This window comes from Cucurbita maxima, unplaced genomic scaffold (genome assembly GCF_002738345.1).
Source record: "Cucurbita maxima cultivar Rimu unplaced genomic scaffold, Cmax_1.0 Cma_Scf00038, whole genome shotgun sequence".
Lineage (NCBI taxonomy): Eukaryota > Viridiplantae > Streptophyta > Magnoliopsida > Cucurbitales > Cucurbitaceae > Cucurbita > Cucurbita maxima.
Genome location: NW_019272054.1, coordinates 1,548,888 through 1,566,290, shown reverse-complemented (window position 1 = coordinate 1,566,290; position 17,403 = coordinate 1,548,888). Strand labels below are relative to the sequence as shown.

General features: G+C 37.4%; 4 protein-coding genes and 1 non-coding gene across 7 annotated transcripts; 1 reads left to right on the top strand and 4 right to left on the bottom strand.

The window, feature by feature from the left end:
- Nucleotides 1–1,965: 1,965 nt before the first annotated feature.
- Nucleotides 1,966–5,786, bottom strand: LOC111468909 (protein HAPLESS 2). Its single transcript, XM_023114055.1, has 18 exons — nt 5,610–5,786; nt 5,376–5,519; nt 5,204–5,292; nt 5,080–5,119; nt 4,928–4,985; nt 4,765–4,825; nt 4,552–4,630; nt 4,341–4,475; nt 4,070–4,264; nt 3,910–3,990; nt 3,505–3,605; nt 3,309–3,426; nt 3,210–3,242; nt 3,038–3,131; nt 2,870–2,958; nt 2,678–2,793; nt 2,473–2,573; nt 1,966–2,390 (listed from the first exon to the last, which is right to left on the bottom strand). The coding sequence occupies exons 1-18, from the start codon at nt 5,784–5,786 to the stop codon at nt 2,089–2,091; spliced, it is 2,013 nt and encodes a 670-aa protein (XP_022969823.1). The 3' UTR covers nt 1,966–2,088.
- Nucleotides 5,787–6,967: 1,181 nt separating this feature from the next.
- TRNAM-CAU lies at nt 6,968–7,039 on the bottom strand. The gene has a single exon. It is a non-coding gene; the product is annotated as a tRNA-Met (tRNA).
- A 2,513-nt stretch (nt 7,040–9,552) lies between these two features.
- Nucleotides 9,553–11,502, top strand: LOC111468912. The gene is made up of 2 exons (XM_023114061.1): nt 9,553–9,945; nt 10,635–11,502. The coding sequence occupies exons 1-2, from the start codon at nt 9,679–9,681 to the stop codon at nt 11,235–11,237; spliced, it is 870 nt and encodes a 289-aa protein (XP_022969829.1). The 5' UTR covers nt 9,553–9,678; the 3' UTR covers nt 11,238–11,502.
- A 5-nt stretch (nt 11,503–11,507) lies between these two features.
- Nucleotides 11,508–13,466, bottom strand: LOC111468916 (RHOMBOID-like protein 2). The gene is made up of 5 exons (XM_023114064.1): nt 13,195–13,466; nt 12,925–13,088; nt 12,485–12,648; nt 12,145–12,395; nt 11,508–11,681 (listed from the first exon to the last, which is right to left on the bottom strand). Exons 1-5 carry the CDS (start codon nt 13,461–13,463, stop codon nt 11,570–11,572), a joined length of 960 nt encoding a protein of 319 aa, XP_022969832.1. The 5' UTR covers nt 13,464–13,466; the 3' UTR covers nt 11,508–11,569.
- Nucleotides 13,467–15,068: 1,602 nt separating this feature from the next.
- On the bottom strand, nt 15,069–17,067 carry LOC111468911 (heat stress transcription factor B-2b-like). 3 transcript variants are annotated; one of them, XM_023114059.1, is made up of 3 exons: nt 16,904–17,067; nt 16,346–16,708; nt 15,069–16,239 (listed from the first exon to the last, which is right to left on the bottom strand). In XM_023114059.1, the coding sequence occupies exons 2-3, from the start codon at nt 16,592–16,594 to the stop codon at nt 15,451–15,453; spliced, it is 1,038 nt and encodes a 345-aa protein (XP_022969827.1). In that variant the 5' UTR covers nt 16,595–16,708; nt 16,904–17,067; the 3' UTR covers nt 15,069–15,450. The 3 variants fall into 3 exon arrangements, with proteins under 3 accessions (XP_022969827.1, XP_022969828.1, XP_022969826.1); XM_023114060.1 differs by having other exon boundaries at nt 16,346–16,655; XM_023114058.1 differs by having other exon boundaries at nt 16,346–17,067.
- Between the last annotated feature and the right edge of the window lie 336 nt (nt 17,068–17,403).

Here is a 17,403-nt window from a genome sequence, read left to right as displayed (position 1 = left end):
CAGCCGGCAAAATTTTATTCCAAAATTTGTCTTCTATTATTTATTTACTTTTTAGGCGGCTTAAAAATGCGCATTTAGAACAAGTAAATATATAAAATTGAAGCTCATAAGCTATGACACTAATTCCAATATGGATTATTAATGCAAGTTTCACGTGAAAATGACGTAGAAAATATTATTTAACTAATATTTTTATTTTTTATAACATTATTTATTATTAATTTTATTTTTTTGAAAGGCCTAATTCTAGATCATACATGTTTCCATATTTTTAAAAAAATATTATTTATAATTAATAATTCAACTAGTGAATAAATAATAATTATTGATTTTATAATCATAAATTTTAACTTTAGTGTATTTTTGTCTCATTGTTATTCCCCTCCAAATCATATTTATGGTTAACTTAGGTTAATAATATTGTTAGTTGTTAATATAATCACATTTTTTAATTGTTCATTTTCTATAATAACAAGCCATTATGGTTTGGATTTAATCATTATGCTTTTAACGTATACATTTTGAATTTATGATTCTGAAGTTATATATTCCAATAAATTAAAATATGGGTATTTTCAGACCAATTTAATAAAAAAAAATTAATTTGATAATGGATACTCTTATTTTCTTTTCGTTTTGAGATATAGAGATACGAAAGTTCGGACCTCTAAATATGCTCAAATTGGAAATTTGAGGACACGAGCAAAAAAAAAAATTATGTATTTTTCTTAAATTTCTAAATAAAATTAAAAAAAAAAAATATTTTCAAATGTGTGTTTTATTATGTGATGCTCGAGTAAGAGAATGATATCGAGACTATATTTGAATGAGAGTCATTCTTGTTCTTAATAATAAGAGTATTTTTAATTTTTGAAGTTTAAAAATTTAGGAATATTAACCAAACTATTGAAAACTAAGTATTTTTAAAACATTTTGGAAGTTAAAAAGGGTTTTTGAAGCAAACGACCCATTTTTTTGACCTCCTTGTCGGGCCCAAAAGTTTCAAATCAAATAGCTGGGCTTCTTGAGCGCGGCCCAACATGGATACAATCGTAGCCGGCGGCCGAAGCCTGATCGGCGATCGCCCAAACGGTCTGGTTCTCGGAAAACCCTGTTGGAGCCTGGAGTAGGAATCCTTCATTTCGGTAACTTGTGAATAAGAAGAAGAAGAAGAAGAAGAAGAAGAAGAAGAACAGGAGGGTTGGAAATGAAGGCGAGGGAACAATTTGAAGAGAAAATGAAAAGCAGGAAAGGAAAATTTTGGATATGGACGATATTGTCAGTAATTTCAGGTTCGTTTTGATCTATTTCCCCAATCTGAATCTATCCTCTTGGCCAGAAGTCTCCACTCCTCTAACGAGCGTTCATAGATGTATTTTACTCTCATTTCTCTTGAGGTTCTCGCTACGATTGATTTCTGGCTTAATTTATGATCATGACGTCTTTTTTATTTCTAATGTCTTGCAGTGGCTGAGGGTTACTGTTTTTGGTGTTTGATTTTTGTAATCGATTCAAAGTACTGATATTACAAAATCCATTGCAATCATACAAGACATGAAAACATAGCATTTTGGTTGATGTTGCCATAGTAATATTAACTTTTTGAGGAAATGGAACTCTCTGAGGAACAAATTTACAGAAGGGGAAGCTCTATTTTCTGGAATTCATTATAGATCTGGTTGGTCTTATATAGGTTTATGAGATCAACGTACTTGTATTTTTCAGCATTTCTTATGACTAATTTCATTCCTCTGAATGATAACAGAGATCTTCCCACACAACAGAACAGAACAATTTGTTGATTCAGTGATTGGAAATCTGACCAGTTTCATCAAATTTATGTTTGTTTGAGCTTGTTCTATATGTTTGATTTACGTGTAGGAAATTTACAAAACGGGAGGCAGGAAATTTTCAGTGTTAAATATTGGGCCTGTTGATAAATTGCCGTCCATACAAGAAGCGATTATCTCCCATGGAACTGATAGAGCGTACCAATTTGTAGCAGAAATGATTTGGAGTGGGGCTTCAAATATTACAACTCCACTCAATCTCAACTCCTTATTCTACATGTAAACTAAGGTAAGCATTCTACACCCTATTATGGCCCCCTTTATCTTTTTTCCTATGCACATGGTGAAGAAAGTAATCAGTGTCTCTGTCAGAATGCTTGTGCTTTTTGTGTGATTCATGGCTTCTTCTCTTGTGGTATCCACTTCCATGATTCTGGTAATGCCTACTACCATGCCTATGTGATTGGGAATGTTTTCTTTCACCTCTATGCTTCCATGTTGGCCTTGTGGGATGACTTTTGGCCCCAAACATATCCCCCCACCACTCATAGACAGGGTCAAATAATCCCTTCTGATGTAGGATCCATATTACCACAACTACTGCAAAAACAAATAAAAATGTTTCACAATATGCTTTTAGAAAGTCGTTCCAAATATGCTTTTAGTTCACTGAAATAGTTACCTGCGGGGAAAATGGCCAAAAAGAGACCGAACAACACCAACCAACTCAAACATAAATACTGTATGTGACAGCTGAAGTCGAAAAACCGAGCGCATTCTTTTCTGTTCATATTTGTTCAAAAGTGCCAAATATAACAATGGAAAATAGAGGACAGTACATCAGTGGAAAGTACTTGGTTTATGGCCTAGAATTTGATATCAAATACCTGCAAGATTTCCCGATGACAAAGTCGACGATGTTTCCCCATAACTTCTTCCAAACGAGCTTGATTGAATCGACGAAACCATTTTCCTTCTTCTTGGGGAGTTCAAAAGGGGTAATCTGTTGAAAAATGACCAAACTCAATAAGGAAAGAAGGATATTGGATCCACAATGATTCTAAAACTACAAAAGGAACCTGTGATCCATTGTCAAGGACAGTAGAAGTAGTAGCAAATTGGCATTCAGCTCTGTCAACTTCACTAAAATCAGCATCCTTAAGTATGGCTGCACTATGAACAAAGGCAGTTTTGCACTAAATAATCTTAATTTAATGAGAACAGAAGCATAAACAAGTACTTCTTACCAGAACACACATATTTTGCTGCTTGATCAGTTGTTGGGTAGAGTTTAAACGAACGGCTAGCAACTTCTTTTGGCTTCATGAGGAAATACTGTTCCTGGAATCACCTGAACTCTCTTCAACAATTCTTCATATGAACAATATTACATTAAAATGTCAAGACCAAAGACAGTACCTCCATGAGACTGACTTCTTTTGAACAAGTAAACTGCAAAAAAGAAGAATCATTTGCAGAAGAATAGAGGTTTCACTGTAATAAAAGCTTTGTAAATACCGTTAAGCTATAAGATGCTTCCAGTTCTCCAGTATTCTTAGTTGTTATTGTAGCAACTCCAAATTGTGTAAGGGCTTCAAAAGTTGGGATGTTGATGCTCATAATCTTCCCGGGACTCCTACGATAAACAAATACATAGCCTATTCAAGAACACAGATGATTGCTTGAATTACTGATGATTGCTAAAATTACTAACCTTTGGTAAACATACTCAACATCATCAGCACGCAGTTCTATGACCAGATTTGTATTAAGAACTTCAGTGATTCCTATGGAGAATGAATGTGTCCCAGCATTCTGCATGCACCCAAGGAACACAAAGTTTAGCAATATAATGAAGAATTTTGTATCTTCTATTAGGAATCACGACCCTCCACAATGATATGATATTGTTCACTTTGAACGTAAGCTCTCATGGCTTTGCTTTAGAGTTTCTCAAAAGGCCTCATACCAACGGAGATGTATTCATTTACTTATAAACCTATGATCCTTTCCTAAATTAGCCCACGTGGGACTCTCTCCGAACAATCCTCAACAATCCTCCCCTCGAACAAAGACTATAGAGCCTCCCCTTAATTGATGCTCGACTCCCATACTTAACTGGATGCTGATTGATTCTCTCAAACCTTCCTTCCACTCCATATAATGGCATCTGATTTCTACCGATTCGACTTAGATCGGCCTGTCAAATTCGAGAAAATGTATTGGATCATATCAATGTTGGTAATGTTAATAATACCTTGTTGATTGTAAATGCTTACCTCCCTGAAATTCCATAATTGATTGTGTAAACAACTCCAAAATGGCGATGTGCAGAAATCAGGTTGGCTATTGAAAGTCTCATAACCAACACCAATTTTGTTGCACTCGAGACCATCTAAAGTAAATCTCACTCTTTCCAGTAGCATCCACATAGAAAAATTGTGACCCATATTCTGAGGTTGACCAGGACCACCCTTCCAACAATTCGCAATTTCAGCTTAGCAACCGAAGATTTCATTGAAAGTTTCATTAATTTCTGTAACCACGTACCTGCCTGGGAATAACAAGGTAAAAGTCCTCGAATGATGGTATATTTGTATACCCAACAAGGTCCCCAATGAGATTAACCCTTAAGAAGTTATCATTTGACACCACGGTTCTATTTTCCGGACCCACAGACACTTCCTGTAGACTTAAATTTGATATCAATCACTGTATTAAGTATTAGAGTTTCCTGTATTAAGTATGAAGGAAAACGTACTGAAGCTTTAGATCCTGACTTCACGTGAATCTGAACGCTGAATCCCAGTGACCATTGTCCAATACTAAAAACATGAAACCTAAGACAGAAACTGTAACTCGATTTAATATTGGTTAAGCTTCCTCAACTTAAACATAGCTTAATTGAAGAGATTATATTCGTGATTAAAAGGAAAAGATGTTAGAAAACATAGAATTGAAACATAGGCCATACCAGTCACCTGGAAAACGTAGGCAATGTGCAGTGTTTGCCTTTCCCTTAATCATCTTGTCAACTTAGGCATAAAAGATTTAGAATAGTAAATCAGGGGTGCTTTTGTACCATAACAATTTCTAAAATGTACATATATTTCCCTATGAGATTTAAGGGAACTTACAAAAATTCCCACATGAGGTAGGCATCCGACGCTTTGCCCCGCAAGGACAACATATAGGCTAAACAGATTTAATACGACACAGACAAGAATGAATCAATAACTTACCTGAGTGCTCTGAATGAAAATAGTAGAAGCTCTTCTCAAATTGGTACCTGAGTGCTCTGAATTATATGCCCACTTTCGTCTCTTAGCCTACAAGACAGAATCAAGTCGACTACTGTGGATCAAATGGTTTGGGGTGGTGTGGAAAAGAAGCTAAAAATGGGTTTACCTTACCTCTCACATATGTGTACCACTCTGGCGCTAGCATCTGGCTCACATTTGCGAGTTCTGACATAAAATTCTTCGGGTTTATATGGAACATCCTGAGCATATTGGGGTTAAACACATTAAACATGTACCACACAGAGATTAGATATATGGAATCAAAATCATAAGTGGGAATTACACGAATGTATGTTAGCTCATACAAAACATAAGCGGCTGATTTGCTGACAGTGAGAACAGGGGGCGTTCGCAAGGTTTGCATCTTATTGGTGGAGTTCTCTTCCACCTCTACTATTTCTGCTATAATGGAGGCCTCGCCCCCACTCTGCAACATGAAAATCTTCTTTACAAACTATTAAAAAACCCCATAAATTAACCCAATAAAAAGATGATGAGACTTATGTAAGCGTCTTACAGAACCGCTAGGAACGGCCATGTTTAGGACAATTTTCTTGGTGCAGTTGAGGCTGTCGGAGGCAGAATTCCGCTCGCACTTCTCAAGTTTCGACTTGGAGAGGATTTGAACTCCGGCAACGTCATGAGTTGCCAGAAAATTCAGAAGCCATAACGCAAGGAGATTGCAGTTACCCATTATTTGGCTGTCTGAACTTGTGATCCTCCTGTTTTTGAATTCTGAAATAATGAGAAGAAGGGGCGGTTCATGGCAGTTTTATAACTTCCATCAACGTGATTAAGTATATATAGAGCTCAGTTTTGAGGCCAGGACAAAGCCCAAGGGCCCAGATTCGTTAAAACCCAAAACAGATAAGACTAACCCCAGCTCAATATCTAAAAGCAAAACGGGCCCATTTTCAGGACCAGGACTAAGCCCAGGCCTAATTATTTAAGCCCACTTTCGTTAAAACCCAATATATTTAAGTCCAATGGCCTATATGCAAGACCAGTACTAAGCCCATCAAATTCATTAAAACCCAACAGATCAGACTAAGCCCAGCCCAATATGTTTAAGCCCCAATGGACCAACTTTTGTAAAATTACAAAACAGATAATTCTAAGCTCAGCCCAATCGGCCTAGTTTCCCCCCCGACCATGACTAAGCCCGACCCAATATATAACCCCAACTTGTTAAAACCCAAACAGATCGAACTTAGCTCAGCCGAATCTCTATAAGCCCAAATGAACCCAGTTTCGAGCCCAGGACTAAGCCTAGCCCAATCTATCAGCCCAATATGCTCACTTTCGTTAAAACCCAAAACAGATAAGAGGAAGCCCAGTCTAATTTCTTTTAGCCCAATGGGCCCATTTTAGAGCCCTGTCCATAAGCCCCAATCGGCCTAGTTTCCCGACAATGACTAAGCCCGGCCCAATATATAAGCCCAACTCGTTAAAACCCAACACAGATCGGACTAACACAGCTCAATATCTATAAGCACCAATGGACCCAGTTTCGAGCACAGGACTAAGCCTAGTCGAATAGGCTCACTTTCGTTAAAACCCGAAACAGATAAGAGGAAGCGCAGCCTAATTTCTTTTAGCTTAATGGGCCCAGTTTAGAGCCCTGGCCAATATAAGCCCAATAGGCGCACATTCGTTAAAATCCCAAAAGCAGAGCAGACAAAGCCCAGCGCAATATCCATTTTCGAGTCCATGACTAAGCCCAGACCAATAAGTAAAAGCTCAATGGGCCCACTTTCTTAATAAAACCCAAAAGAGATCAGACCAAGCTTAGCCCAATATGTACAACCCAAATGGGCCAAGTTTCGTCAAAACCCAAAACAGGAAAAGCAAAAATGAAATTCGGAAGCCTTTCTCTATCAGAGCCAGGTTTCGATCCTGGGACCTGTGGGTTATGGGCCCACCACGCTTCCGCTGCGCCACTCTGATTTGTTGATTACATGGTTTATAGTAGTTGTATATAAAGATAACTCTTAGAACTTAGAAATTTGAAAAATTCGTTGAATTTCAAGTATTTGTTTATAAATCGAAACAACTGAGAATAAAATCAAATCCATTTTTCACCTTCAATTATTTATTTATATTATATAGTTTATATTGCTTTGTTCTTGCTTCATAAAATATATATTATTAAAAAAATAATTAAAATATGTATTTTTTTTAATTTTCTTAATACCTCAAAAACTCCGATCAACTTGATCCAACTTATGCTGTTTGATTTGGTTTGTGTTTTAATAAATAAAAATTTTGTGCATTGAATTGATTCATGAGTTTTATTCAAACAAAATTGGGTTACATAAAAAAAAATAACCCAATTTTAGCCTAAAATTAAATTGATATACAAGATCAACTAGATAAATTAAAGTAAATGCTCACACATTTATTTAGTCACTAAAATCATATTTTAAAATTTGGGTAAATATATAATTAAATTTTGTCGATATTATTAATATTCTTTTATTGATTTTGATCACATTTACATCTACGGGGTGTTTGGATTTTATCATACGATACTTGTCTATATATTTATTATAATGCCAAAATGCTAGCCTGAGTAGGACACATTTAATTCATCCATGCATTTAAAATATTGTTTTTATCTTATTATATGATATAATTTCATTTATTTAAACTCATATCATATTATATGGTATGATATATATATATATATATATATAATGAGAATCGATTTAAATCGGGGCTAAGACATTTTTAGAAAATTTATGTCGTAAAATTCAAATTAATAATTATATAAATTTAAATCATAAATTTAATACTGTGAATCAATTTATTTCCATTTAAAGTCAGTTTAAAATGATGTAATTAAAATTATTGTTGTTTCAAAATTCTATTAAAATAGTAAGAAAATTATCATATAATTATTATGATAGAAAAAATACAATAAGATACCAAATATATCCTTAAAAAGATATTATTTATTTAATTTCAGCATTTTTATATAATATTTTATGATATGTTGAGATAAATTAAACGAAATAAATATTAAATAATGATGAGATTAGCGAAATTATTTTAATTTTTTATAAATGTTTCAAAATAAAAATATTCTAACTCCCATGTTTCCAAATATGTTGGAAGGCTAATTAATATGTTAATTAATATCAAGATAAATGGACTCACAAAATAAATATTTTAAAAATTCAAAACAAAAAATAAACAAATTTTGTCACGTAAAGATGCGTACTCACGGTATTAAATTTTATTTTTGTTATATAAAACAACTCTCCAGTTTGAGAGAGAAATCTCTCATGGATTTGCTTTTGGGTTTTTTCAAAATATCTCATATCAATGGAAATAATATTCTTTTGTTATAAATCCATGATCATTCTCTAAATTAGCGGATGTGAAACTTTCATCCAATACCTTCCCTCGAACAAAATATGCCTCCCCTTAACGTTAACTCCTTTTCTTTTGGAGTCTTAGTCATTTTTTACTATGCCTACTCCTTTTCTTTTGGAGTCATTTGTTCGACATTTAAGGATTCTATTGACATGGCTAAGCTAGGATATGATCATGCATTTTAAAAACCTTGAACAAAAGCCCGAAAAGGAAAGCACAAAGTGGATAATATCATACCATTATGGAGAGTTGTGTTCATCTAACATAATATTAAAGTCATGCCCTAAACTTAGCCATGTCAATAGCATTCTCGAATGTCGAACAAAGGACTCCAAAAGAAAAAGGAGTCGAGCCTCAATTAAGGGGAGGCGTACTTTGTTCGAGGGGAGGTGTTGGATGAAAGTCTCAATCCATGAATATTATGTCCATTGATATGAGGTATTTTGGGAAAGCCTCAAACCAAAGCCACAAGAGCTTAGGCTCAAAGTGAAAAATATCATACCTACCATTATGAAGAGTCATGTACATCTAATATAGTATCAGAGTCATTCTTCTAACGCCGGTAACTTATCAACTCTTTCTTTATGTATTATGTATTAGAATTTTATTGGTTGGGATTGACAGAGAATATTTATGGATGAGGTATGTATTTAAGTAAAAACGAATTTGGAAGAAACAATAACTGACCTTTCACATTTTTTTTTTCACTTGTTGTCTCCTTCATAACATGTAAGACCGTGAATGCGGCAACACAAGGTTGGTTGGGTTCAACTAGTTTATGATATTCATAAGGGTGTTGTTTTGTTTGTCAATATTGAAGTCACCTGGTGTGGCTGCCTGGATCGATGTTGTCGTTTTGGATCTTCCTCTCTTGTCATCATAGGTAACGACATCAAAGGTTATTGAAACACGAGTCTATTTAAGGATTAAATTAATGCAATAAAAAGAAGGTATTTTCAATTGTGATAAAAGGTGTGGAAAACAAAATAGGGAACGTGGGAGGTTGTACAGTCACCGACGGGGCCAAAATGGCTTCGGCTGTTCCCACCTTCCCTTACCTTTTTCTCCTTTTCCATATTTATTATTTATAAGTTCTTCTTCTTCTTCTTCTTCTTCTCCATCGTCCATTTCTTCTCTCAAAAACCCACCCACTGCAACCACCTCCGCCGCAGCTCCGACCACCAAAACCCATAATTCATAACCCCCAAATGGGCAAGGCCTTCAAATGGTTCCGTGGCCTTCTGGGTCTCAAAAAACCCGACCCACCGTTCACACCTTCTCCTTCTAAGCGCAAGCACAAGTCCTTCAAAGACAAGAACAAGCTCCGCCACCGTGACGCCCTCACCCCCTCCCTCGCCGTCGTCAAGCTGCCCAGCAACGGACAGACCGTGCCCATCACGGCGGTTCACACCCTCACCTTCCACGAGGCCGACTTTGCCGCCACCAAAATTCAGGCTGCATTTCGTGGATTTCTGGTTTGAAATTATTCTACCATTTCATTCTCTTTTATTTTGTTTAGAATCTCAATTAATTAACTTACATTATCCTTTCTCATTGGGATTACCAAAATGAATCCTTTTTTTATTTTTTGTTTCAATCTTAGCTGTTGGGTGTGATCCACACTCATATCCACTCTCCCACAAGTCGCATCTCAAATCAAATCAAATAATTAAAATTAATTGGAATTTTGAAACATGAAAGTTTCTTCTGGACGGCGTCGTTTCTAAGTAAAAACGCCGTCGTTTACCCCTAACCTTATAGAAACCTCCCTTCAGTTTTGCTACCTGTACCTTCAAATCCCTTCCAACCTCCCTTCAATTTATTTATTTGAAAATTCTGTAAAAGTAAAAAATAAAAGTAAAATCCATTTTGAAAGTTCCCTCTTTTCTTCATTTGGATCTAAGGGAGAAGCCTTTCTCTTCTTCCTTTCCAGCTTTGATGAAAACATGGTCTATTTCAAGAAAAAAAAATGTGATTTTTATGGTAAATAACTTACCTTTTACCTTTTTTACACTAACCCAACTGAAAATATCAAGGATTATAGGGACCCATTTGAGATATAGCAATAATTGAGGGTTCAACCTTAATCAAAACGGCCTACTACTAGTAGATATTTTCATCTTCGTTCCATTGTTTGGTTGTTGTTGTGCATGGTTTTATGAAGGCAAGGAAGGCATTGAGGGCACTAAGAGGGTTGGTGAGACTTCAGGCATTGGTTCGAGGCCATATCGAGAGGAAGCGGACGGCTGAATGGATACAACGAATGCAGGCGTTGCTAAGAGCACAAACACGGGCACGAGCGGGCTGGAGTCGATCGGCTTCTGAGTTGTTGCATTCAGATATCAAATTTTCTAGCTTCTCGTCGCCTGCAGCAACTAATCCATTTTCCTGTGAAACACAGTCCTTTAGTCCATTTGAATTCCTTCATGAAGTTGAGGAAAGCTCTTTCTTTCCTGGTACGAGTACAAAGAAAAACCCCGTCACCCCGACCAGTACGAGGAGCTATTTCATTGGCGACTCGGAATATCCGAGCTACATGGCCTGCACTGAATCCTCAAGAGCCAAAATGAGATCTCATAGCGTTCCGAGACAGCATCCTCAATATGAGAGATCGAGCTCCGCTAAGCGGAGTTCTATATACGTTGTTGAGGAATCGAGATCAAGTGAACTGCAGGTATCAAGATTACAATCAAATTTTGTTGGCAAAGCCTACCTTGGTTCTGGTCTACTGGACAAACATGGTATGCCTGTGAGTTACAGATACTGATGCCATCCTTATCTTGCTAACTGATATTGCTAGTCCTAATAATAATTGGTGTGTCGATGTCGATCGAATTCGAACTTTGAGACTCGGGGACGGTCGAGTTTATATCTCTAGAACTAGATATACATCATTGTTCTTAGAAATTTTCATGTTAGTAGGTTCTATCTATTAGCATGGTAATGTATATTCTTTTGTTCTCTACCTGCCTTGGTTTTTCTCTTACTGACCCCGAAAAGTGACTCGACGACGGCCATTCGATCTGCCTCGATTTGCCAAAAGTTTTAGAACAAACACAAAATACCAAAAGAATGTATAAAAAACCTCATCAAGAATGGCTAATTTGCACAGTCCCATTTTGAAGTTGGCACACAGCTTAGGTAATGGCACCAGCTGCAGTGCTTGTTTCCACTGTCCCCCTTGAATAGCATAGCCAGCCCCATCGTAAAGCTGTGCAACACACAACAAACTGAATTAGTTAACTCGATTCGAACATGTTGTAAACGGGATACAGGAAGCAACATAGAATCCAATGCTATCTTGTTGAAAGTAAAAAGTTGTAAAAGCTCAAGCGTATTGTCTATTTTGGCCCGTTACGTATCGTCGTCAGCCTCACAATTTTAAAACGTATATGCTAAGGAGATGTTTCCACATCCTTATAAGAAGTATTTCGTTCCCCTCTCCAACCGATGTGGGATCTCACAATCCACCTCCCTTGGGGTCATGTCCTAACTGGCACAATACCCGATGCCTAACTCTGATATCATTTATAACAGCTCAAGCACACCGCTAGTAGATATTATCTGTTTTGGCCTATTACGTATCGCTTGAGTCTCATGGTTTTAAACGTCTGTTTTGGGATCTAACATGAGTGGTACTAAATGAGCAAAAGGCAAGAGTTTTGAGGTTTTACCCAGCAACTAGTAGACTTGCAGCAGCCAGCCAGAGAATATACTGGTAAATTTTATACTTGGATACACGACGAGTACACGGTGGGAGATGGTGGCGCTCGGCCCATTTGAACTGCGGTCGTATAAGCAACACAAACCCGAGAAGTAATCCTGTTAAGAATCCTCCAATGTGGGAGAAGTTGTCCACATGAGGCAGCACACCAACTGCCAAGTTAATTACTACGATCACAATGAGGGTGAAGAGTGAAGCAGCCTATAAAAACACATCACACCAAAAAGTAAATATACAAAGCTATTACAAACACAAATAATTAATGTCGGATTCAATGTCTGGAAGCTAACCTTGTTGGAGTAGATTGTCCAGTTCACTAAAAGCTCGGATAGCATAGCTCCGAGAAGTCCAAAGAGGGCACCCGAAGCACCCACAGAAATATTGTTTTGGATGAACAGGGAAGACATTACGCTCCCGCCAACTCCAGTAACAAGATATATTATCCCGATTTTCACTGCAAGAATGAATCAGGCACGAAACGCAAATGAAAAATAAAACTACGCTCCAAAGTTGTAACTGTCAAAGCCTACAGTACTAGATATTGTCGTCTTCGTGTTTAAACGTATCTAGTAGGGAGAAGTTTCCACACTCTTATAAGAATGATTCATTCTCCTTTTCAACCGACGTGGGATCTCACAATCCACCCCTTCGGACCCAACGTCCTCGTTGTTGCTCGTTCCCTTCTCTAATCAATATATAACAAGCTACATAATAATCAGAAGGGCCATACCAAATCCAAATTGTTGCTCAAGGCGGATCCCAATCAAAGCCAAACTCAACATATTTGCAAGAAGATGAATGATTCCAGCGTGCAACCAGATGCAGGACATAAGTCTCCATACTTGATGCTGACGAACAATCTTATCCCATTGCAAAGCTCCCAATTTCAACAGTCTTTAGAGAAAATCAATGAAATTAAGAGGAACGAAGGATCAAACCAAAACAGAGCAGATGGAGATGAAATAAAGGGGGTAAAAACAGAGCAGCAGCAGAGACATACGTATTTGAAGAGGGACCCAAGAGGGGATTCTCCTTGAAAGGCTGCAACGAAAACCGCCCAAGAAAAGTGGCCACACACTTATCTCCAAAACCCAGATTGGAAGTGGGGCAATTATTGACGTACATGATCATAATGAACATAGCAATATTAGCCACAACAAACATAGGAACCAACCATGGCGTCCATTGCTTCTCACAAGTCTCCATGTAGTAAGGAGAAGAAGAATAGCTCGCACTCGAGTCACTACGTTCCAGTTCTTGATTCGACATCGTTCTCTTTAGCCCACAAAAACACTCTGTTCGCTCTTCTCTGTGTAAGTAGCAGTCCGTGAATCAGTTGGAGCTGGAATAGCCGAGCTCTGTGAGTTATTTCATGGTGACTATTGGGGGAGGAATTTACGATTACACCCCTCACTTGAGATGGAATAATCACAGAAAGCGGAATTTATTCTGGAAAAAGGTGCTTTGATTTTGCAATAACACGTTTTGAGACCTCATTTTTTTTTAATGGAAAATTGCTTTAATTATTTTCCATATATATAGTCAATATAAGAAATTTTATATATTTAAAACATGATAATTTGATATTTTATTCACTAAATTATCTCAATTATTATAAAATATTTATTTTATTCTCATACAAAAAAGGGGAGAGGGCATTTATGGTAATTGATAAACGAATGGAAGTCAAATACCATGGAGAACATAACGTAGGTGGTGGGGGTTCGTTATTTTCACACGCACCAATAACGCGCTTTATATTTTATAATTATTTATTCTTTAACTGTTTTTTAAAAAATAAAATTACAAGTTTTTTTTTAATGTCATTTTTTAGAAAAATATATATACAAATTGAATGGTAAATTAAGTCTTTAAAAATGAATAAATAAATATTTTACTAATTAATATTTTATTCCCTTTCTTAAATTTCTCTACTCACCTATTCTCTATCTCAGTTTACCATAAAAAGTTCCCTCAAACATTAAGCAATAGTTAGCAGCTACTTGATCAAATTCCCTCTAAGTTTTTTCAGGCTTACGTAGAACCATCGATGAAAGAAAGATCACTGTTTGAAAAAACTATTACGTTAAGTTGAATTTCTAAATTTCTCGTTTTCATCAACTTTCATTAATTTGATACAATTCTCTTGATTTAGATGGAAGAATAATATCAAAGTTGGTCTATGAATTCTAGAAAAATTCATATTAGATTCATTATAAAAACAAAACGTCGAAACTTGACCAAAAGTTGGCATAACCAATGAACTAGAGAGAAATCGCGGCACGAAAAAAAAACTGAAAAAGAATAGTTGTCCTAGCCTAAATTTGAACCTGAGGATTGACAAGCATCCCATCCGAGCCATAGAACTCATCCCAAACCTAGCCAAGCTCAGAAGTTCAAACGACCCCACTAGACAAAGATAGATAAGAGTATCGTGTATTGACTCAACCAAAGTTTACAACAAGACATTTCACGTATTTTAATGTATACAATCCGGAGTTTTAAGTCCCATCGACTTAGAGTCCCTCACTTGTCACCAACCATGTAAATTCGGGCACCACAATAGCAAGAATGACTGTACAAATAAAATCGGTAAGAAGACATCAATCTCACGTGTCTAACTTACCGGTTTCTTCGTAGTAATAACCTAAACTCACCATCTTAGGTTAAATTTAGAAATTAGGTTGAATATTGTATGATATATTTTTCCATTCAAACATTATTGTTTTACATTTTTTTAATAAAAATGATGTATTTAGCTTCGTTTAACTAAATATTTTTTTAAGAATATACTTATACAACATAAGGCCATCTCCAACCACTCCAACCATACTTATACAACTTAAAGTTAAATTTATCTTCTACTTTAATTTGTTGGAGTTAATAACTTAAAAGATTGAAATTAAAATTGGAGAGACTAGGAAGTAACAATTACAAAATACCCATTGTCATTCTTCCAGGGGTTTTCCGTCATTTTACTCGTTCACCAACCGACCCAGCCCGGTTCATTTTCCACGGTTTCGTCTTCTACAAGGACCGACCGACCAACCACCCAACCTAAGCCCATCCCCAAAAGCTCAAGAAAGAAAATTATAAAATCAAACAAATAAATATTTCTAATTTGTATATTTTCCAGCTCGCGTGTCCGGCACGTGATATTCTTCGTCCGGTCAGGACCCGATTCTGGTCTCCCCTCGTCTCTGAATCTCTAAATCTTTTTCCCATTCATGACCTCTGACGACGACGCGGTTTAATGTCAGGAGCATTGAGTTCCGAGTTCAAGCCATGGCAACGCGGATCCATCTGGATTTTCAGAGTTCTCATCCAACGGCTCAGCATTGATCGCCCACAAGGTCTCACCTTCGTCCGACAGTACGTGATTCTGTCCCACCATCGCTTCTACTTCTTCCTCTTCCTCTTCCTCCTCTTCTTCTTCTTCCTCCTCTCTCCTGCGCTTCACTCCGATTGAAACTCCAAACAGTTTCGGCGCCGTTCGCTTCGCCGGCGATGCCGTCGTTGTCTCCTCAACCTTCAGTCTCACCTCCTGAACCCCGTCGCTGACGGCGCCGTCGTCTTTCATCGCCTGTCTCGCTGGCAAGAGCTCCAGCGCCTTCATGTCTCGGACGCTCACCGACTGCAATTGGTGGTGGTGGCCTGAAGCGTAATTTGTCATCAACGATAGTATGTTGTTACAGAGCCCTTTCAATTGAGTCAACTCGTGACTCAGTTGCATGTTCTCCTTTCTCAACCGCTCGTTCTCCCCCACAAGTTCCGGCGTGGTGCTGCAGCTCGTACCTCGCTGAAATGCCATCGGCGATGAGTTCGAGGATGTCACCTGCTCTTCCGCAGAGTTCGATGGCGATATCACATGAGCCACCACTGATGGAGACGCCGCAACTAACACCGGCCCAGATACGGCCGTCGTCGTCGTCGCTGAAGACAACGTCCCTTTCCGCCGCTGAATGTCTCGGAGAAGTCCTTTCTCACCTCTCCGGAAACAATCATTCGCAAATTCCCATCGGTCCGGCACAACCTTTCGAAATCCCTAAGCCGTATTATAAAGAACAATAAGACGGAAAATTCCAGAAACAAACAATCATTGTTCCAAAAGAGAGAAAAATTGGGAAACAGTTGAAACGGCAGAAACTTACGTAAGTGTTAAGCTGACGAACGAAACTAGAAAAATTATTATGTTTAAAGTATTTGGGAAGTAAATCTCGAGCGAATTCGGCAGGTCGCCAAACTATGAAGGTAGATCCGTCATCGTTCCACGAGATGAAGTCGTCGACAGCCGAATCATCAACCAACTGATAAGTTTTCGTAAGAAACGGCGTCGGAATAGATCTCTGAGAATCCCCTGATCCAGACTCGACGATCGGTTCCGCCGTCGACGGAGCCATCTCCTCTTCTCCCAGATCTAAATCGTAAGGATCTCCGATTCAGGAAAACTCTGGCCTCAATCTGATCAGTTAAACCTCCCTCCGGATTAGAATCCGAAGAAACAAAAAAACACACTAAAAAGAAGAAATAGTCAAAATCGGGCAATGGAGCAATAGTTGTTCAACAGTTACTCGAAGAACTCGAAGAACTCAGAATCCAGAGATGATAAAACACCCAGTGTCCTTGTACAAAGAATTGAAGTTGAATGATATAAAAAACACAGAAATAGACGTCAAATCAATCGAGTTAAAAGTTTCCATAGTAATTACCCCGGGAAGATTGTAGAGAATCAGAATCAGAGGAGTAAAAACACCGCCGTGCCTGAAAATGCACCTCCGTCACTGCAGCTGCAGAAGCTCAGCATAGAGAGAGAGAGAGAAGTTTTGTTGTTTCTAGAAGTTTCTGGGTAAGCAAAAGAATATGATAAAGGAAGAGAAGGGAGGTTCGAGAAGGAAAGGGGAGATTTAAAAAATAAAAATAAAAAATAAAAAAATGGAGGTGGGGACCACAACAGAAGGGATAGGGATAGGAAGGTACCAGAAGCTTGGGATGTCTCATTATCCCTCGTGGATTTTCTTATTTCTTTCTTTATTTATTTATTTACCCTTTTTCGTTTGGGCCGTTTTGTGGGCTTAGAGTCGAACTATTGGCCCATTTATGAAACCTGACCCATTGAGCTAAATTAATATATTCTCTAATTTTACACTTCCCTTTGAATTCCATTGTTCTCGGTAGATATGAAAATTGATTTTTCATTTATAAATTTTGC

Excerpts from the sequence above, each read along its gene's own strand:
- LOC111468912 (XM_023114061.1), top strand. The coding sequence starts at position 9,679 with ATGGGCAAGGCCTTCAAATGGTTCCGTGGCCTTCTGGGTCTCAAAAAA. Across the intron at positions 9,946-10,634 it reads CTGCATTTCGTGGATTTCTG|GCAAGGAAGGCATTGAGGGC; the intron begins GTTTGAAATTAT and ends GGTTTTATGAAG.
- LOC111468909 (XM_023114055.1), bottom strand. The coding sequence starts at position 5,786 with ATGGGTAACTGCAATCTCCTTGCGTTATGGCTTCTGAATTTTCTGGCA. Across the intron at positions 5,120-5,203 it reads GTGGTACACATATGTGAGAG|GCTAAGAGACGAAAGTGGGC; the intron begins GTAAGGTAAACC and ends TCTGTCTTGTAG. Across the intron at positions 2,794-2,869 it reads TCCTTGACAATGGATCACAG|ATTACCCCTTTTGAACTCCC; the intron begins GTTCCTTTTGTA and ends ATTTTTCAACAG.
- LOC111468911 (XM_023114058.1), bottom strand. The coding sequence starts at position 16,594 with ATGGCTCCGTCGACGGCGGAACCGATCGTCGAGTCTGGATCAGGGGAT. Across the intron at positions 16,240-16,345 it reads TTCGTCAGCTTAACACTTAC|GGATTTCGAAAGGTTGTGCC; the intron begins GTAAGTTTCTGC and ends AATACGGCTTAG.
- LOC111468916 (XM_023114064.1), bottom strand. The coding sequence starts at position 13,463 with ATGTCGAATCAAGAACTGGAACGTAGTGACTCGAGTGCGAGCTATTCT. Across the intron at positions 12,396-12,484 it reads GGACAATCTACTCCAACAAG|GCTGCTTCACTCTTCACCCT; the intron begins GTTAGCTTCCAG and ends GTGTTTTTATAG. Across the intron at positions 11,682-12,144 it reads GCAAGTCTACTAGTTGCTGG|CTTTACGATGGGGCTGGCTA; the intron begins GTAAAACCTCAA and ends TGTGTTGCACAG.